Genomic DNA, 22,014 nt, shown 5'->3' with positions numbered 1-22,014 from the left:
TTTTTTGGGGGGAGAGGTTGTAATTTTCTCGTTAATAGAGACAGACCTCATTATACACGGTGCCAAAGATAATCAGCAGCAGCCACTTGTCTTGACGCTATTGAACTTGATATTCCACTTATATTGGCATTTTAACGAGATAAATATTAACATCACTTCAGGCAATGTTGCTGGTCTGCGTTCCCTCAAAGCATGGCCTTGTGAATAAAACTGAATGAGATCAACAATGTATTTCCCCATTCACTATTTGTTAATGTTCAGTGAGCTAATTTCTTCTGTAATCAAAACTGGTTTTACATAGTTTTTCCTTCCATCAAAAGCTTCTTTTCATGTGAGGGCAAAAAAAAAAAAAAAAACTCCAACGTATAATATGAGATGATTTCTACATCCTTGAGGAAAAAAAAAAAAAGACAGACTCAGTCTGGTTGTAATGTAGTGTGGAGTTTGATTGAAAAGAAGACCTGCTGAGGTGTACATGGCCTCAGTGCTACTCTCCACTTGTCCCAGGTTGATTGTTCATCTCCAGACTTTGATATGATTCACTTCTCGGAGGAGTTTTAAGTCGTAAGAGTCAAAGAAAAAAAGAAAAAAAAAGAGGGTTGAATCCGGTGATCCACTTCTTTATTTCTACCATTATCAAACTTGCAATCCATCTGGAGAGCAGTGGTGTGTGGATTTTGTGGGTGTTGCGTGGGGGCGGGTTGACATGCATCTTTGCCAGTGTTTCTTGGTAGGTGGATGTGTGTGTGTGTCTGTTTATGTGTGTGTTTGCATGCTGGTTTCCCAATATGTCCCCCTCCCACTGCCCGCCTCTCATAGATACACGGGGAGCTTGAGCCCCCGGGGACAGAGGCTAACTTTTCTTAAAGCAATAGGCCATCACAGGATAATTACCATCAAAGTAGCGCTGTGTCCTTATGACCACAACTTGGGCTTTTACTGCAGGATCTGCTATAAAACAGGTTGCCATGTGAACAATGTTGTGGAATCAAATCGATTACTCGTTTCATAACATAGACTAAGAAGTCATTTGCATTACTGAAGTAATTGCTCAACAGAAAACACAATTAGTACTTCTTTCTTATTATTGTTGTATTGGCTTTGCTCCATCGATTGCACTTTTAAACAGCTCTAAATGCTCCACCCACACACATCACATCTTCTCTATTTAACATGTGTGATATAAAACAAAACAATGTGGTTGCAGTCAGCATGAAGGTTTTCACTCACAGTACCATCTACAGTTTACATTAGTGCAGGGATTGACCAATCCAGAGAAGTCCCATCCTTAACAGAAAAGACCAACTGGAGGTACTAGGGAGATCAATTTCTTTTATTCTGGTAGGGGCTAACCACTTTCTCAAACCCCCCCCCGCACCTGTTCTCCAATAGCGCATCTCACAGCAGTCTATCTTTTGAATGCATGGGGAAGAAATCGATTTCAACCCTCCATTAAGCACCCAGCAAGACAGCAAACCAGTGAACCCCCAAATTGTTAAAGTGGGATTTGTACATGTGATTTATTTTTTTTTAGAAATTTTCAAATTATAGTCCACCTCTCACATTATTGTAAAAGGTAATGCATTCTCAGCTCTCATTGAGATATAAAGGCAGTAAGGTAAAGAATGTGTATATAATATGTATGCAAATGAAAAAAGACCTCCCTCCGAACATCTAAGGCAATCAGGAGCGCAGGGTTTCAAGTGAAGGAAGCCAGCACAGCCTCCCTTTTGTGTTTTCTCATTTGAAACCAATTCATGAACTTTGAAAGGATCTTTTGCTGTCTCGCTCCCCCACTGATGTTGTTTCCCAGATACTCAATAAAAAAAGCCCATCTTGCTGCGTTGTCTGAGATCTTCCTCATCTCTCCCCTGCTCGGGCAGAATGTCACCATGTTTGAAGCTTTGAGAATCAAAGACATCAGATATGCCTGACATTTGACGATTTGGATTGTATTCACGGGCGCAGCGCATGTTATTGACACACCTGGACCTGCACAGATATGGAGAATTAATCCCCCATCAATAGGGAGAAAAAATAGATCTCTGAGATATGCTGGTGACTTTCCTGACCTCTCCCCAGCTTCTCTCTCCTTTTGTTCCAGTGTCTCTCATACTGAGATCTCTATCTGTCTTTATTATGAGAAATAAATTATGAATATATAGCTTAACCAAGCATTTACAATGAGCTTTTATATAACATACTGACTTGTTTCGTTTCAGCGATCATGGCTTAATGATAGCGATGAGTTAATTACTTAAGATCTGTCGTGATTTAAAGACCCCTCTTGTCATGTACACCCAGTGATTAGTCTTTTAGCGATTGTAGACATTTTTCCTTTTTATCATAACTCACATTCCTCAATGAAAAACCAAACACTTGAGAATTTGCATAATTGCCTGTGCAGCCATGTATTTTTAAATGTCCTTGAAGCTAAATTCTATAGACAATTTATAAAACATGGGGTTTTCCATTTTCTACCCATTACTTGAGTCCTCTCTTCGCCCACTAACATATTATGTCTTCATTTAATATTTACACAGTTAATACTACAAGGTGGTTACACAAGGCAATTGGTGTTTGCATATTCTGTATATCCTGTGCAGTGCCCTGAACCAGAACCAGGGTTTAGCTCAGAGTCTTCCTAATCATAACGATGCTAATGACCCTTAGGTGGTTACTATCTGTGTCAGCCATTAGATTCTCACTTGACACATGTTTACAACGGTAATGGCATTAGATGCACCATTTATGCCTGGAGCTATAATAAGTGTAGGCCACTGCAACTATACTGTATTTCCTTCTCAATAAAGTGAAGCAATATAGTGAAGTAAAGGTAAAATTGTAACCAAAGTAACAATAATAAGCACGAGAAGAAAAACACTAATTAGCATTAACAGATTTGTTTGTTTGTTTCATCAGTTATTTGGTTATGTCAAGCAACACAAACACACATTTTCCTGACCTGAGCATTGGCTTCCTCAAATGTGCGCTGAAGCATCCAGGCCTCCTAGCTTCCCTTTGTCCTCTTCTGACAACCACACATCATTTAATTCAGATGTTATCTGGAAATATGTTCAATTTTGTTGTGCAAAGTTTGTTGTAATCTTCCAATCATGTTGTAATCTATGTTACAGCATCTGTAAAGTGGATTGAAACTTGTAGTGTTTAAATTCATGCAAAACCGCTGATGACCGTTCCCTGTCGGGGACAGTTTTTTGGCAAGTAGTCTGTGTATTTACCTCTAAAACAACTCTGTCTCGTAACCTTCCATTATTGTGGTGAATGTGCAGGTCACAACTTGTCCACCAGAGCGTTTTGGAGTTGTTGGATTGTGTATTTGATGAGTTTGATGAGGGAAACCAAGAAATCCCATTAGCCTCCGTAGCGTAGCTCTGAGCAGCTCGCAGCTCTCCTCCGCCGTTCTAAAAATAGCTTGAATCGACAATTAAAGGTAATAAAACTACTCCTAAAACTATAGGGATTATGGCATTATGCATTTGCCAAAATGTTGAACTATCCCTTTAACGATGACAAGTGAGGGTGGTAGGTAGGTCAAACAATGCCACACTACTGCTAAGGTTGGACTGGAAATTATGGTTTGTTTTTGGGGATAGTGGTTTGAGAAACCAACAGTTACCAACCAGTCCACTGTAGCCTGGATATAGATGGAGCTCCACATCTTCTCAGGCTTCACACCAGCAGCCGGCCTGCCATCAGTCAACTTCCAACAATAAACATTTCTTATCAGTCATTCCCTGTGCTGCTATAGGCCAGTCCGCCGCCCCAGTAGACCATTTCAGTGATATTTTCTGCAAAACCACATGTCAGTGAAACCGATCTGCCTGCCTAATTCAATCAATACCCCTGAATAAAGCAAAGGAAAAGTTCAGGAACCTCATATTTTATGACAGAGCAGTACTAATATTGAATTTAAAAAGTTTTTTATATTAGACATTTATCCAAGTTTTTATTTTTTTCCACTTTTCAATTTGCATCACACAAAAGACAGAAGCGGATGCACCAAGAGAAAAGAAAGCACTGGAAAGATGAAAGACATTTCTGTAGAGGCTCTGTGAGTTTGTAATTTTACTGGCTTGTGTCGGTGAGTGATGGCTTCATTTTTTTCCCAGGGAGAAGCGGTGGCGTGTCAGCAGCCTGATGTGTTTCACTTCAGCTGATCTAGTATCAAGGCCAGGGCCTTCTCATGGGCTACAGATTAGTTTCTCCTGCATGGGTGTCATGAGCAGACACTGAGTAGACACAGGACAGTGCTGAGGGATGCCTCTGACGAATGACAGCCATTCCAGTATCCTTATTGTCTTTTCTGTGTCTGTTGCCTCGTTCTCTCCCCCCCTACAGTCAGCACTGGCTTTATCTGTGGCTGCAGTGTTTATCAAGAAAGAAGCAGAGCGAACAAATGAACACACGGTTTATGTGAGTCATAAAGCACATACTGCGTCTTTGTGGTGCCTCTTTATACAGTAAACGGTTATAGAATAGTACAGTATATGCAAATTTAGACTTTCAATGAGAAAAAAGAAAATATCTTTCCTGTTGAACTTCACTGAGAATATATTGTACTGTATGTTACAAAAGTGGAAATATATAAAGCCATAATTGTTGAACGCTTTTTTCTCCATTTGCCAGTCTGTGTCCATTTTCCAATCACCCATTTCTACCAGGTCAGCCAGTTTTATGATGTTGAATGCTGTAAGCTATCACCGGCTCTTTTATACTGTAGAATAGCCATTACCAAGTTGTTGATGACAAGTTCTCTCCCTCCATGTCTCTCTTGGCCTGTTATCCCTCAGTTAAGTGCGTAACCCATGGCCTCGCCCAGATTACTGTCAGACAGACAGAGTTCAAAAACCTTACTGCAATTATCCTTGACACAAAATTTGTAGGGCACCATTGAACTGTCAATGACACCCTGCCTGTTTCACTTCTGCCCCCACTCATGGAGTGGCACAGAGTTTGGTGACATAGAGTCAACGAATTAGCAAGTCAGCGTAGGCGATGGAAAATAAAAAAATAAATAAATGAAACACTGTGTGACAGAAAGAAATCCACTTTGTTGCCAGGAAGCCACACCTCATCCAGGACTCCTGCAGGAAATCATAGCTCTGATCTCTTCAGAAGATTATATTTCGATGGTGTTTTTAACAACAAGGAAAGTTTCTGGTATCACATGACGTTCGGACTTTGAGATGAGCTCGTCCGCACCTGTCTTCTCTGACATTAGCTCACTTTCCGCTTTGTTGAGTTTTCTTGACCAATCAGACGTGGTCGTGCTTCAGAGTATAGAGAGCTGTGCTGTGGTACTTCAAATTACCAGAGAGAGGGAAAAGGCTTTTTCTTTGATGGAAGCAAGTTTCCATAAGGTGGGAAAAAAAATCAATCCTGTTTGCACTGGTTGTTGGCAATTTCAGGTTGTTGGAGTTGGCTCATTCCTTTGAAAGCACAGGACAAACATGCACTTGAATCTCACCACTACAGCCAGCAGCACCAGCTGGTTTTTTGTGTTACCTGTGATTGTATTGGCAAGAGCGATAAATGGGGGGAAATTGGTCTTGAATTTCCTCTCTTGATATTTGCTTTTTCTACTTGACACTAAAATGCAACAAAAAGAGAAAGAGATCACATGCAAGTGTAATGGACCAAGGTCAGTCAACACCAGCTAATTCATACTGAGGAATTTGGCATACAATGATAGAGAAAATGTTATTTAGTTTAATAAATTACTCAAAGCCCCAGTGATTTCTGTACTTAAACACATCAACGTCACATTGTAATTTATATAGCTTCCAACTATTTTCTAAAGCATGCCATGAAGTTTTGGCCCTTCTGACCAGCTGCTGGCTTCAGTTCATTTCCACCCCCGGTATAGAAATCAACTTACAGAGCGTTGAAACCTGCATGTGGAAGGCAATCCATCACAGACAACATTCAGTCGCTTTAATTTTCTTGTCAGAACTGTGTTATTGTTGCAGTTTGGAGCAGCAGGGACCATTTTCAACACTTTACACTCTCACTTTGGCGGTGCATTCAAGGGCAAATTGTCAGCCAGAAGCTTAAAATCATATCACACAATGCTAAGTTACATTGTTGGAAATACGATTTAAAGAATATGCAATAAAGAAGCATAAGTGTTGATAAAAAGGTAACATGAGTTTATTTGTTTGTTGCTTTCTGTTTGGCAGCTGGGTGAGATTGTGGATGTCAGGTGTTGGCAGTGAAGGAAAAGCTTTGTCATTTGATGTTCACAGCATAGAAATGCAACTAGAAAGCAGAGTTTAACCTTCTCAAAATGACTTTTATCACTCAGCCAGTAGACAACACAAAGTAAACAAATATGGGACATGTAGCGGTAGTAGCACAGACAGTGAATTAAACCCCCTCAGTCCAATAAATCCCTTTGTAATCAAACCTGTTTGTGGAGAATGGGTTTCAGCTCATTACACCACAGTATGAAAGTGTAGGTTGGGCCTTTAAACCTCATTTTAAAAATCCCACAAGTTCACCTCAAGTAAATTCAAGTACATCCTATAACATTCAGCGACTCCCAGGACTCCTATCGTGTTTTGCTATCCTTGTTCTTGGCTGTTTGTGTGGCTGATTCTGTGCATTTACATGCACTGATCCCTCATTTGGGAATGTGTTTTAATTGCACCCTTACAAACCTTTAGTTGGCTTTTTCTACAGAACAACTCTCCGGGGGGTTTCTCCATCCACCATCACTTGGCAGACCTCAGACAGCACAGTGCATATAGCCTACTGTATAAGCAACCACAGCCCCTCATTTTGTGGTTTTCTAAGTGTGATGTACAGTATGTGAACACAGCCATACATATGGACTGTGCATACGTGCGATCACATGCACATTCGAAGAAATTAGTTCCTCCACAGGGAGGCAAGTAAAGGAGAGGGAGGAGGACAGAGAGTAATGGGGAGTAAATGTGCAGTTGAGAATCTAGGACAGGCCAGCCAAAGCACTTCTGCACTTTCTCCTCTCAGTGTGGTCCGGCGTTACTCTTGTGTCGATAAAACTTTGTTCACACATGGCAGTGCATCTCTCTTCGCTGGTGAAGGTTAGCGATTTTTCCACCTCTCCGTCTCTCACGTCTGCATGACTTAAAGCGGAGTTATCTCCCCGGTTTGCAGATGTCATCTCGTCTCCCTCTCTCCGCCTCTATCTCTGTCTTCCCCACATCCTCTTTCCTCACTTACAGTACATCGGATTGCACAGCATTGCGTGTCTGTGTGGCCTCAGAGTCCCCCGTTCCTTCTTTTCCCCACATGCATACGCCTGTATAGTTCCTACACACACTCGCTCGCAAAAGTTTGTTTACAGTGTCTTCTGCCTTTGAGGAGGGTGAGATTGAACAAGAGGGAGGGAGAGGGGAACTTTTTTAATGTCCTAGTTTTCTTTGCAGTGGGGACTATTGGGTGCCTCGCCGCTGTGTCCTTCTTACTTTTGGCTCAGCCCGGCTCGTCAGGAGAGAGAGGATTAATTCTCCCCAGCTGTGGGTGGTTCTCGTGCAGATCGATAAATCCAGTTGCTACCTATTTGAGGGGGAGGGCACTGCGCTGTTTGTTTTGGTGACGGGAGGGCAGCCCCTGTGAGGTCGCATTAACAACACCCACAGAGCAGTCAGAGCAGTCTCGGGCCAGAGCTTATTGAGCAAGCAGAGTGAGCAAAGGAAAGTCCTGTGCGAGTGTTGTGGGAACTTGTAGTTGCGTGGATGTCTGGATTTAGTTGAGTTTCCTGCACTTGTGTGTTTGCATGTTTGACAAGCATCACAATGAAGTACGCCAGTGTCATTAGAGCAGCTAGTCCACAGTCTCTCAGGCTGCACAGGCCTTGATAAAGAGTACGGGACACAGTGGCGGGCGGGGCTGTGTCCGTTGCCACTGCCCGCTCAGAATCGATGAAGAGCGCGGGCCCTCGACAGGCCTGTCAGCGTTCACGCCAGCTTGATGCCAGGATGTGTCGGCCTGTGCACCGCCAAGGTCGCGCGTAAGTTATGAGCAGGTCGAGGATATGCTCTAGGTAAACACACCGTCCGCTCCGTGAGAATACAAAGCAGTGGCGCCACGATAACTGTCAGTGAAAAGAGCGAGCTGACAAAACAGCGAGGCCGGGTTGGAGGACAGCAAGGGAGTGAGACGAAAAGCAAGGAAGGTTAATGCGAAAGACGGAGAGAGGAGGAGAAGGGTCGTCGTGAGTTTGCAGTGAGCAAAACAGATGAAATAGCGACACAAAGGGGGAGAAAAAAAAGAAAAGTGTGAGATTAAAAGAGAGTCAGACAAAGGAAGAAGGTTATTGTGGTATGGTTGAGTGGCTAAGACTGAGGATCCAGATGTGCCACTGTTGTCAGACTGGGGCAGAGAGAGGGATGACGCAAAGCAGAAACAGCAGAGACACAAACTGCAAAGACTTGTGTTGTTATCTGAAAAAGCAGATAACAGCCCAGTTTGTTGAAGGAGCGAGTCATCAGAGAAGTGCTTGGACAGTGACTGTAATTCCATTGTAGGTGATTATTATTCTCTCAAACAGATGAGTTCACTCTTTTCATTCAGAAAGGCCAGAAGCTTTCCCTCTGCTCGCTATCTCCCACCACAAGGCACATTTCCACACCGCTGATTAATGCATGCAGTAATTAGAGTTTAATAGAAATTACGGTTTCATATTTCATTAGGAATCCTCTATTTGAGCCATTCCAGATGAGAGTACACAGATTAGTCAGCTGATGTTTGATAAGCGAGAGTGTTTGCGGGTTGACAGGACACTCTGCTCACACTGAATCCATCTCTTAGACAAGAGGTCTGTGAGGAAATGGATGATGAATGACATTCGTGCAGCTGATTTCTGAATCCATCATTGTCTGTCTATCTATCTATCTGTGCATATGCGTATATCTGATCTCCTCTTTCAGCACAAATCAAGTGTGAGCTTTTAGATCTATAAGACTAAAGACATTCACCATCAAAAGCTGTTATTGACTCTCTGCCCTCTTCTCTTTAGAACAAAACCACAAAGCGACGTCAGGAAGGGAGAGGGGAGGGGGGGGAGTATCATCAGAGAGATGCTGTCTTAATGTTTAGACACAATGAGAGATTCACTATACTCATCTTGTCTGCTCTCTCTCTCTGTACTTTAACAGGTGAGGTGCTTCGTCTCGGGAGGATCTCGGGCCACACGGTGAACGGCGGCTGGTCGTCCTGGAGTTCCTGGTCCCAGTGCAGCCGAGACTGCAGCCGGGGGATCCGCAGCCGTAAGAGGACCTGCAGTAACCCGGAGCCCAAGTACGGAGGTCAGACCTGCCTGGGGCCAGCACAGGAGTATCAGGAGTGCAACATTACCCCATGTCCAGGTAAGAAATGGACACATACACACACGATAAAAGCCGTTTTAGATGCAAAGATCCAGATACTGCACACAATCACCCCAGACGCAGTAAACAGAAGACAACAAAGAGATAAGAGCATTCACGAGGCCAGGAGTCAATTATTCATCCAGCTCTCTTTTTCAGTCAAACAGATAAATACACAACTCCTGCCATGCTCGGGCCATGCTTTTCCTTGATTAATGACTAAAGAATTACGGTGACAAAAAATAACTTACCGAATCATCAGGAATCACAAAAGAAATCAGATGCGGATAAGAGGTGTGATGAAGACTCCAATTTACACCAGGAATCAAAGAGAAACTCCCCGTGGCGCTGCACTATGTAATTACATTGCTGGGTAATTATGCTGCCAGCTATGGGAGGCCTTATTCTGTTGTGAAAAGCCCTGAGACAATGCATTTTCAACACTCCTCTGGTGGAAGACGACAAGAAGAAGCTTTCTAATTAAAAGAATACTCTGTCTGACAAGAGGAGTAAAGCTGTCTAAATGGAAATCCAGTGCCTAGTTTGGCATAAACCACACCTGGTGTCCAGCACAGGTGCCAAGCAGAGAAGCAAGACGTTGTCTCAGATGATTATTAATCAAACGCCCCAGTAAAGGGCTCGGATATCGCTCTAAAAGCCCCGGATCTGCGTATCGTCCTCAGCGCCCGTGATCTGTCTTCATAAATGCTGCCGTGCTGTAAGCAAGCGAAAGAGACAAGAGAGTGAACGGCCATCAATACTATTTTTACAGCCTGTTAATTCATTCATGCCACTCTGCTCGCCAGCAGCTTGAGCGTGGACGTTAACTGGGGCCGTTCTTCACAGCTGCGAGCTTACATGAGGACTTTAAGGTGGATTTAAGAACATTTCCTTTATCCAGGAGGACTTTGCCTGCAAGGTTGCCCCAAGTGTTCCCCTTGAGTAAAATGTCGAGTGAATGCACTTTGATTTCCCTGCACCGCATCACTATGCTAATACATGTAGTACACCCATTCCGGGATGTTGACTGTAATAATACCATAGCTACAGTATGTTGATGAACAACTCAGCGCTCTTGTCCCCCAAAGGAACCGACTTAGCCCAGCCTGAGTAGCAATGAATACTAATGCATACTCAATTAGAACCCCGTTGAAATTGAGATATTATTTTGAGGGATGCAGACTATGCCGGTAGACCAATTGTAATCCTCCTGTGGCTAATCCACAGCTTTTTTTTTTTTTTTTTAAATGTGTTGGTGCACTGTGAATGAGAGGAAGAGAAAAGGTGTTATGCCTACCATCCATCTGGTTTGGAAACAAATGAATCCGTGTTTTTCTTGCGTCTGCGCCCAAGATGAGACGATCCGTCATTGAGGGCCAGGTATCGACTTATGTGTCACTTTGTGATAGAGAAATTACACTGAAATGACAAAAAGCATCGGCAACTTCAATTACCTGCACACTGCTGCCAGCTATCCTCAGGTCTTTAAAAGCAATTCTCAAGTGTTTCCGAAAAAAGGGAATTTCTCTCTGCCACAATGAAGTGAGGTTTTATCCAGATGATTGGTGAAGGATATTTCCCTCTGTTGTGATTCACGGCCAAAGATTGCCCTCATTTTATTGCTCTTTTTCCTCCTCTCTTTTTTATTTCTTCCCTATCTCCCTCTGTCCCGCTATTCATGTATTTATGTTTTCTTTGTGTGCCAATTCTGTCATGCATTTTTCCAGTGTTCTTAACAGTCAGTTGTTTGCCAGTTGGCACAACATGAAGGGAAGAACAACAGCAGCAGATCGTGATGCTTCATTTATCTTTATTAATCAGACGACTGTTGAGTGCAGCAGGATGGAAGGAGAGGCGGGAAGGGGGGAGGCGGGGTCAGACACTTGTCGTAAAAGCTGGATCAAGCAGCCTTTCTGTCACTTCATAACACTCTTTCACACACATACATGCACAAATATTCAAATTGCCTCATATTTTTGTGTCACGCATCACTGTTTGAAATTGCTTGGAATGACTTCCAATCACTTGATGTTCAGGAAAAAATGTCTTTTGAAATAACCTGGAAACTAAATCCTAGAAAACACGAAAACACACATTTCGTGGAATATTTTCCCGCAAACAAGGAACCACGAAATGTACAGTATTTGACTATTTCCTGCCACACCGTGTCAGTCACAGATGTAGAAAAGTTTGAACTACTGTAATAACATCATCAGGCAGTTTTTTTTAACAGCAATGTTTTGGGTTTAGTGGACGGCAGCTGGTCATGCTGGTCTTCATGGTCCAAGTGCTCTGTGACGTGTGGAGGAGGACACTACATGAGGACGCGAACCTGCAGCAACCCTCCGCCAGCTTACGGAGGGGACATCTGCCTGGGTTTGCACACTGAGGAGGCGCTGTGCAACACACAGGCCTGTCCAGGTACACACACACAGACACACACACACACACACAGCCTCGCACACCTCAGTGATAAGCAGCTTAGGGCCCCGACTCGGCCACCAATCCATCACAGGTTCATTGCTTATTTTCTTTAGTCTCTCTCAGCCTTTCCAGGAGACACTCATGCATGACTAATATGCAGCTGAGGGGGAGCACACACAAACTCGTACAGCGGCGCACACACTTACATGGGCACACGCTGGACAGGTTGTAAGACATGCTGTCATTGTCGTTTCCAGAGAGCTGGTCCAGCTGGTCGGAGTGGTCCCACTGCGACTCCAACGGAGCCCAGCTGCGCGTGCGTCACTGTGATGTCCTGTTCCCCACTGGAAACCAGTGCTCAGGAAACAACAGCGAAACCCGGCCATGCTCTCCCGACTCCAATTTTATACCAGGTGATCACACATGCACATGCACACACACTTGAATGGCTGCCTATGTGAGCACGCCGCACACACGTTTCTTATCTTTAGGGCGCTCATGCATGACCTAACGCACAAGTCTGAGTACACACACACACACACACACACACACTCTTGCACCACCCACCGCCAGATGCCCACAGCGGTAATTCGGTTAATTTCCAAGATTCCTGTGATAATGAAATACACTATTGATCCCTCGGAGAGACTTGTCTCAGGTCAGAGGTCAGGTTCAGCGACGGGGCAGCACTTTTGGGGATGGTCGGTATTAGTGTCTTGCTCAAGGACTCCAGAGTGCGGCAGGTGATTACAAGGGGGCGTGAACCCGGGTGCTGCACTTAAGGGCAGTCTCTCTACTCATTCCAACAATCCTGCCGCTGTATTAGCTTCATTATGAGTCTCAGAGTCGTGTCAGGCCATGCAAAAAGCACTTACTCCAGCAGTTTCACTTCTTTCAAATGTTGGAGGAAGAAATCGTCTTTATGTGCTGTTTTGTGTACCTGCTCATTCAAGCATTTAGTCATTTCTTTCATTGTCTTTTTCTCTGACATCTATGTTTCAATTGTGATTTGCCCTTTTAATAATGAGACTCTTCTTAATTGGACTAATTGCAGTCAGATAGACAGTGTGTGGCAGCTTTTCTTTGCATTGGTAACAATGCAAATCCAGCAATTCTTAAATGTCAGCAGGCTTTTCATTTTCAAACAGTAACCTTCAGTTTTCCAAATAATGACTGCTACTGGAAGAGCCACAGCTATGCAGCTAATTGAGCTAGCATTAACGTCATCTTTAGCTGACCTTTTGATGTTTAAAGATTACTTTGAAACCAGAAACATACACCTCAAACATGCCACATGCATGCTAATAGACTTAGTACAGTAGGCTAAAGCTGCATGTCCTACAAACTACTTTAGGTTAGCAAGACATGCTAACATTTGCATCTTGGGCAAGACCATTATTTACTTTTTTCAGTTCATTATTTATCATTTTTAGGATGATAAAATATCACCACCCCCCAAACCTTTGAAATGTTGAGACTGACTCCCCCACACACACCAATTTAGCATGTAGCATGATTAGCAAAGCTTCTATTGGAAAATGTACTCTTCAGCCAAGAGGTTTTGCAGTTGCTTAAAATTACTCTTTGGAAGACTGAAAGTTGAGAAGGTCCTTTAAAACCTAAATACACACACATAAACACACACACACACACACACACCAGTAGTATTGATATCTGCTTAGACAGGCATCTCCCTATTGATAGCCAGTAATGTGAGACACTCAAGACTATTGATCTGTGCTACTTAGAGATCATTAAAACTTTTAACAAAGGATGTTATTCACATTGTTTCACTGTGCAAACTGCAGATGCAATGAAATGTTTGTACATACAGTATGTGGATATAAAATGTGACTACAGCTTGAAGTTCCTAAATCAGGAAACATTAATTATGAGGTAGAATAAACATTTGATTGAAACATAAATTTGTAACCTTTCTGTCTTAATTAGCTGGGATATAATACTCATGAAAACCCTTCACAGGTCTTTGTAGAATTACCCATTTGCTTTATACCTTATCATCCATCCCCTTTAATGGGAAAGATAGTCCATTAAGGTTCATTAGCAATGTCTTGTACTTCATTTCCTATAATGAGAGCTGATACTTTTCATAAACCACTCCAGGTGCCACAGCCATGATTAGCTCATGGAGTTTTTACGATAATCTGGTTCGTATTGAGCACAGCTTTCATCCTCACACTCACCTTCAAGGGTACAATTTGTCACGCTAACAGGAGGGTGTATGATTTTTGGCCCTAATTCTGCTGCCTTGTGCTATTTCTTTTCCTTTGTCAGAAGTCTCGATTGCACGCTCCAGTCAGGAGGAGAGGAACTGTGGAGGTAATTTATAAAGATATATATGTGTGTGTGTGTGTGTGAGTGTGTGTGTGTGAGGGAGAGAGTGTTATGGTAGCAGCTGGTATTGCACATACAGTATACAGTATCTTGGGCATTAAGATAGATTTCCAATCTTAAGCCACTCATTGCCTATCTGGAGGAAGATGCACTGTATCAAATGTATTTATTTCAAATGCATCAATCTTCTCAAACCATGAAGTCCAACTTTCATTTGCTTCATTTTTACAATAATATCTAAGTTTTGGAAAACTTGATGCATGACCAATACTGTAATTTAAACAGATAGTGTTTTGAGTTTGAGTGAATCAATAAAATCATTCATAACTGTCTCCTCTTGCTGCCCAGCAGCAGCAATCCTCATATAAGAATGCCCCGAGTTGATAAAAATGCAGATAGACTAATTTACTGCCAGTTGCCTCGACTGGTACACCTGCACTCAAAGCAATAAGCTGCATAAGAAGAGAAGCAAGGCTTTAGAGACCAGTTGTGCCATAAGTGTTTTGCCTCTTACACAGGCTGCAGAGTGCTCTTACCGTTGTTATTTAGCTTGTTAGAGGCTGTACGCTCTCTGCAAAAAAGCTTTACACTCTGCTCTCAGGAATAACACCCAGACTACCTCTATCTCCTCCATGTCATTGAAGCTAAGTCTGAAAAAAACAGCGCTTTTACACAGAATAGTAATTAATAGTTTGTAGCTAATCAAACACATAAATAGTCTTTACTTTTAAGGAGGAATAGGGGAAAGATGAATAAGGAAAAGCATCTTCACTGATGTCATTAACTGCTTGATATGGATGTTTGTAGAAATATAATAATAATATTTGTTTTAGTGTATGTAATCTGGTTTATTTTCATTCGCTCTGTCTCTGTAAATGATAAAACAGGAGCGTCATTGCAAATTAGCATTTTGGAGAAAGAAATTGAATAAACTGATGGCTGAAAACATTTCTACTATCATTAACAGCCACTTTGAACAGCAACACAAGCTGCACATTGATACCGGAGGCAAACTGGGCATTAGTTTTGTGTTACTCTGGTTTTGGAAAAGGTACAAATTTCAATCTGTGATATCACACAGAAAACAGGAGGAGACGGAAAAGGAAGCCACACATATACTTTATTTCCCCTTACTGTAACAGTCCAGAAGGCTTTTTTTTATTACCATGTGAATTGCAGCTTCAATTACCTCATCTACTTGTGTGAAATGACAGGGAATTACCCTCAGTCTCTCTCTTATCCCCCTCTGTCCTCCCCTTTCTCTCTCTCTCTCTCTGTCTCTCTCATCTACCAGACTTCAACCTCTTCCACATGATCGCCGTGGGGCTCAGCAGCTCCATCCTCGGCTGTCTGGTCACCCTGCTGGTCTACTCGTACTGTCAGCGCTACCAGCAGCAGGCGCACGACGCCACCGTCATCCACCCCATCTCCGCCGCGCCGCTCAACACCAGCATCACCAACCACATCAACAAACTGGACAAATACGACTCCGTGGAAGCCATCAAGGTCTGTGAAAAGGTTCGCTGTGTGTTGGGGTTCACTGTGGGGTCACGCTCGAGAGATATTCAGATGTGTAAGAAGAAAAAGCAGCAGTTTGTAACATTTCTTTGCCGTTTGACTTAATCAATTGATGTCGCACTCCCACTCCGACTCAGTGAGCAATGGTTTGCCTCTTCCTCTAGTGTCAGTTGTGATTAAATACACTTCTTGCTGCATGACTCTCACTGTCGCACCACCTCCTGTCATGCGCCGACACTCTCCAGTTGTGTAACAGATAGGCAGTTGTGCGTACATTCCTCTCCCCCATGTGCTCCTCTGCTGTGTGTCCCAGTGTGTGACTTTGTTCTGTGTCAGTGGTCATACACTGCTTTCTCATAACATACTAATGCAATTACATATCTGTGCATGGGTAGGTAATCAGCAGAGAGGCTCCACATCTGCACATTTCCCAGCTTAGACAGGTCTTTGTTTCATTATTGCATCCAAAAATGCAGCAGAGCCAATGACAGTGATCCAGCTACTCTCATGGTACACTCAGCCTCTTATCCACTGATACATCAGCCCTTTAGTGCCAGACTGAGCTGGTGATTAGTGCTTGTCCACTGCTACTCCACACTCCAGCTGGGCTTTTTTTTTTTTTTTTTTTTTCAAGGATTCCCAGGGCTCTGTATTAAAGGGTATCTCAACTACACCACTCCTTTTTACTCCACAAAAAGGATATTTAAAAGCAATGAATCTAGTAGTTGTTAAACTAATGATGACATTTGCCACAACATATTTTTAAAAACAACATTTGTAAGATTGTCTGGCACTAGTTGTCCACTTAAGTGGCATCTATTTGTCTTACTTTTGACAGTTTTATTTCAGTCATGGTTGATCCAAAACGACTGTTCACTAAGCCTCATCCCCCTTGGTTGCTGTTACAGATGTTTTACAGTCTCCTTTCTCACAGTACTGTTTCTATTTATTTATTTATTTTACATCCTCTTCATGGATGAGTCAGTTCCTGCTGACTTTTTGCTCAATTGAACATGCTATTATGTACTTAGCGATCATGCATATTTATATTTATTTATATTCCTGTATTCTTTATACATTTCATTCAACCTCTTTTATTTTGGTTCATATTCTCAAGTTGGAGTTTTAGCATTAGCATTACCTTACAATTGCTAGCCAGTTAATATTGCTGCATGTGTTGTTAGTGTTTCTTTTTCACTGCAGCTTACACTGGGGCACGTTTCCCCCTCAAAATTATCACGACTGGCAGGTTTTCAGGCTGAAATTAAACATCTTTAGCTGTAGTCAGTTAAGTTAACGTTGATTTTGTGAGATATTTGTTTTATATCGAATCTAATGATACTGTGCAACAAGACTGAGGCTAAAACTGCCACAGGCAAAACACACAGTGCCCTCATTTAGGACTTGTAGATTTTTCACATACAGCGTTTTTTCACTTTTCTACATCACAACAAATAAGGATTAGCTTGAGGACTAGACTGTGAGGTTGGTAAATGTAAATCCTTGAGAAAACATCTGCTGGTGTTGTCTAATCCAAAGATAGGAAAGAATAATAAACCTTCATGATACCAGTAGCTCCGATAGCATTCATTACTGCATCAGGAGATACTAAACAGTGGATGTGACATTAATGAATGAGGCATCTTTGCCTTGGACGTGGCACCAGTTAAGCTAGTTTGCTGGATATGCTTACATTTCCAATTCACACTCTGAAGATAAATGCATTGTTTAATCTATTCCCTATTACCTGCTTTGGCTCACAGTCTTCCAAGTTTTACACCAAAACCCATACTCAGTTCGGTGTTTTAGTCAACTTGATTTTACTTGCCGAGTCAGCATCTCCTCGGGCAGGTTTTCTTTTGGTGATAAAGTGTCTGATGTCATAGGAACTCTTAAATGTCAAATATATATAATAAATATATGAGTGAGCGCTGGTTACAAAACTACTTCTCATATGAGTGTTTAGTAAAACTGCCACAGAGTGAGAACAGAACCTTTGGCTCCGAGCGAACGTCTCCAAATGTAATTTCATTGCAGAATAAAGGTGTGAGCAGCGTTCATCTGTCATACAATTAGAGTCAGGAGCATAGGACATAATTCAGTTAGTTCAGTTGCAGATAGAGGCGGATATGAATATAGACAGTCCATGTGAAAATACAAAAGGAGCCGCATGACAGATGAGCACTATCTAATTTTCCAAAAGCACATTCTGCCTCAATCTCTCACTCACTGAGGCTAAACGGTTCATATGATGCAGTGGATTTTCGCCCATTAAGTGCGCAGAGCAATAATATGCCTCTTTTGAGTGTTTGTAGGAAGGAATGATGAACACCTGATGCCATATTTCACACTCTTTGGCTGAAATCCTGATGTTGATGGCACATTAGTCACTATTATTATGCACCATGTATCCCTTCATGTTCATTTCTTGGCCAACTGGAGTGTTTCCAGCAGCACTAGTTTACGCTAAACGAACCAAAACTCACTATTTAGCCGTAGTTGTGTGCAGTTTGTTACAACACCAGGCTTCCTGTCAGACAGAGTATGGCTGTAGGGTTTCGTTTGAGGATGACTCTTGCCCATTCCTCTCCTCCTTGCAGCCAGATGTGTCGGTTCTCTTGCCCTTGGACGACCCCGCCATGCACCAGCCTCTCTCTGCTAACATGGGGGTGTCCATGCGTGGCCTGGAGATATTCTACTAACCACTGACCTCTGACCTCTACAACATCCCGCCTCTTGATCCCCCCAACAACTCTTTGACCCCAACCACTACTACTTCCTCTTCCCCACCGTGCCCCGCCCTTCCACTTCCTGTGGCACTTCCTGTGTGTGGCAGGTTGGAGTACAGTACTCTAGTTTCTCTTTCTCTGCTCAGATGCCTTCATCCCTCCATCACGAACCCCCCCACCCCCACTCCCACTCCCACCCCCACCCGCTCCCTCCCGGCTTGTGAGAAGGCAGTGTATCCCTCCCTTATTTTTCTCTTTCAACAAGTGCTACCATCTGCATTTTTTTTTTATGTTTGTCTTGCTTGTTTTAACCTACATTTTTGACTTGATTTGATGGGTTGAGAAAGAAAATTGATTGTGCGTCTCTTTTATTATACTCCTCTGTTACCTCTCGCTCAGTAATGCCACTTCATAGTAGAAGCAAATTTTGTTTACAGCTCCAAGAACTCAAATGTAATCATTCTTCGGCCAATTAGAGAGGTTTAAGGCAAGAAGACAAAGCAGATGATGCAAACAAGTATCCCTGCACAGCTGTTTAAAAGCAGCCATGGGGCCACCTGCAGAGACACATAACCGTCTCCGGGGCTGCGGGACTGGTGATTGCTTTCACTTTGTGTGCAAATCACATAATGGGAACGAAGCAAATATACGAGTTTTTTCGTCCAACACATTTGTTCCCTATCAGAGTCTGTCGGAAACATCCATCAACAGCAAATGCAGCATCATCAAGTGTTCAATTACGATGCCCCTAGGGACTCCTTATACACACACACACACACACACAGACACACACACACATACAACAGAATGGATATGAACACATCCATTTGCCAAATTGCTGATGTTGTAGAGAGCGCCACATCAGAGATTCATTCTATGTTTACCATGTCACGCAGGGACGGAGAAGATGCCCCTATGGCACTTCCTTATTGTTTAACAGAAAAGTGACTCTCTTTTGATCGATTTTTATGGCCTAGATTGTCCTAGAGGACCAACAATCCAAGAGCCATAAAAACTGCTGATGCTGGGTATTAGAGATGACAGAGGTGGACATATGGACTTGCATCAAAATAATTTAGCCCCGTGGTGGCTTATCCTTTTTCCAGCCTGTTTGCAACTGCTTTGACCTTGCTCTGTGAAATGTATGTTTCATTCACTGAGTGGCCTCCCATTGATTTGTGTTGCTCCTTTTTGTCTTTTTTTTGGGGGGATAGATGGATTTGCTTTTACCTTGCCATCTGGGCTGAATAATCACTTGATCCATGTGTCACAAACAAGTTCAAACTGACTCCTACCCCTTTCTCCTCTCTCTGTCTTATTCTGCTTTTTTTTTCTCCACAGGCCTTCAACAAAAACAATCTGATTCTGGAGGAAAGAAATAAGTACTTCAACCCACAGCTTGCCGGGAAGACCTATACCAATGCATACTTCGCCGACCTCAATACCTACGATGACTATTAACCTTTAATTCGGCAGTTCACACTCCATACCATAGTGGGAACACCAACCCTATCATCCGATTTGACTGTATTCTTTTCTTTGTGCTTTGTATTGAGATTCGTGACACCATGCGTGGGACAGTCCCACTCTGAGACTCTATGGCAGCTGGTATGTAATGAAAACACAGACACACAGTGTTGCCAACAGAGGGAAACGCCCACTTTCTCTCAGGTGCCTTGGGGTACACTCGGAAAGCTCTATCTTTGGGGGCAGATCTTGCCTTGACTCTCGCAGAGAAACGGACAACTGGATTTCCCAACGTGGACAAAAAAGGGAAAAAAAATAAGAACTCAACTCAAAGAGACTGTGAGAAATGTGATCCCTTTTAACTTTCCTGTGACGCCTCCAAAACAGACCTGTATTTGTAATGAGGGGAAATAACCACAAAAAAACGCTTTGCATGACTTCATCTGACGTGTTTTTCTCTGTCGTTCTGTTTTGTTTTGCATGATTGATCGCATTCCAGGGTTTGGGGAATTGCAAGCAGCGTCTTACAGTAGCTGGTCGTAGAGTTCAGGACTGGTTTTGGAAGAAATAAATGGCTGCAATGATGCTGGGTGATTTTACCATTTACTGCTGCAGCAGTCTCCAAATGGATCGATATCCACCCCCAGTCCTAAAATCAGGATGTAGATATTCGAAGTCTGTGGTCAAATTTTTCTTTTCTTGTTTTGTTTTTTGTTATTTTCAGTTTCAGGCTCTTGCAGGGTCTAGCAGCTAGCAGTGATTGAACATTGTATTTCCTTGTTTTCTTTTTGCTTTATTTCCTTTGCTTTTTTTGCTTTTAAAGGTACATATGTTTTTTTGTACAGGAAGTTAAGTTCAAAACTTATGTCTGTAGTTTTTCTAAATACTTTTATTCAATGTCTCAAGTGTTTAAAGAATTAAATGTTTTCTTTTGAAAAGAAAAAAAAAGTTTATGTGAATTCTGGCAAGTAATCGGGAGTATTCATATCAGCCTGCATCAAGTTCTTTGTCACCGTACTTTTTATATTTTTTGTAAAAAAAAAAAATAATAATAATGTTTTTGAATTTTGATAGTGTTCGCTCTTCCTTTGGCTTCTGAGTTAAATATGTATTTGTGAGAGCAGGATGTTAACGGCATTTACTGTACAGCTGGAGCGTAGCAAACACTATTTTCCTGAACCCCGACTGGAGTGCAACCCATATACTATAAGATGAAATTCATTCATCAAGTTGAGATATTTCTGTTGAGAGTGTATAACCAAATATTAGGTTATTCAATGATTCAGTTGCAACTAACTCTTTTTACATGTCTGCTTGTGTTACTGTGCATAAATTAAAAACTGCTTCGTACACAAATGACTTGTCAGAGTTTGAGTTACAAAAAATGAATGTCAAAAACTATGGCTTCAAGTTGAATGAAAATGGCCGGTGATGTGCTGTAAGTGTGAGGCGCCTCTGTCCGGGGAGGATTGCTCTGACAACTTTGGATACTTTGATATTCCTCAAGCAAAAACACTGTAAAGCCACAGCTCTGTAAGCACACTCCAGCACCCCATAAATCACTCAGAAGCAGAGTAAGAGACTCCCTCCACCCATTTTTAAAGGAGTCTTCAGCAGGGCCCCGTAGTGACGAATGGCATCGGAGGCAGTGGAAGGGTACCTGAAGGATACAAATCGCACGAGGCAGCGGGGTAAAGGTGGAAGGGGTGCTGTCTGATGCCCGAGCTGTAATCTGTATGATGGGGTGTAACACCACACACCGTGCTGTTCTCCATCAACCTTCAACCTGACGTCCCATCTGTGTGCAGAGGGTAATGGAGGGGGTGTTATTAATCACCCCGCTGTTTGGTCGGTTGAGTTTGGGGGTGGTGGGTGGGGGTGTTGCTGCTGATCCAGCCCAAAGTACAGCCCGACTCCGTCTGACTCCAGAAAATCAATCTCTCCTTGCCTTGAGTCCATTCCACCTACCTGAGAAAACAATGTAGCAACAGAAACACAGACAGTTGTGTAAGAACATAATAGGGCTAGAACCGGTGGAAATATGTGCATGTGTGTGGGCAACTGTGTGTTAGAAAGTTGGGGGTGGTGTGAGCAGCTGGAAATGTGTGGGTGCAGTTTGCTTTCAGAACTGTTTCTCCTCAAAA

The 22,014-nt window shown here is 42.6% G+C and overlaps 1 protein-coding gene across 4 annotated transcripts in view; it reads left to right on the top strand.

Moving 5' to 3' along the window:
* sema5a (sema domain, seven thrombospondin repeats (type 1 and type 1-like), transmembrane domain (TM) and short cytoplasmic domain, (semaphorin) 5A) overlaps window positions 1-21,229 on the top strand; it is a 119,473-nt gene extending 98,244 nt beyond the window's left edge. The window contains exons 17-23 of one of the 4 annotated variants that reach the window (XR_015034525.1): window positions 9,168-9,377; window positions 11,628-11,798; window positions 12,059-12,214; window positions 14,097-14,141; window positions 15,451-15,662; window positions 18,275-18,510; window positions 19,745-21,229. Coding sequence is in view for 2 of the 4 variants with exons in the window: in XM_085763635.1 (XP_085619761.1) it covers window positions 9,168-9,377; window positions 11,628-11,798; window positions 12,059-12,214; window positions 14,097-14,141; window positions 15,451-15,662; window positions 19,745-19,864 (914 nt within the window). In the remaining 2 variants the exon portion in view is untranslated. The remainder of the gene's footprint in view (window positions 1-9,167; window positions 9,378-11,627; window positions 11,799-12,058; window positions 12,215-14,096; window positions 14,142-15,450; window positions 15,663-18,274; window positions 18,511-19,744) is intronic. The other 3 variants (XR_015034526.1, XM_085763635.1, XM_085763636.1) reach the window with 3 other exon arrangements.
* Window positions 21,230-22,014: the final 785 nt, after the last annotated feature.

The sequence above is a fragment of the Trachurus japonicus genome, chromosome 20, assembly GCF_045865225.1.
Source record: "Trachurus japonicus isolate A0001 chromosome 20, Traja_1.0".
NCBI lineage: Eukaryota > Metazoa > Chordata > Actinopteri > Carangiformes > Carangidae > Trachurus > Trachurus japonicus.
The sequence above is the reverse complement of the archived record's forward strand: the minus strand, read 5'-3'. Positions and strand labels throughout refer to the sequence as shown.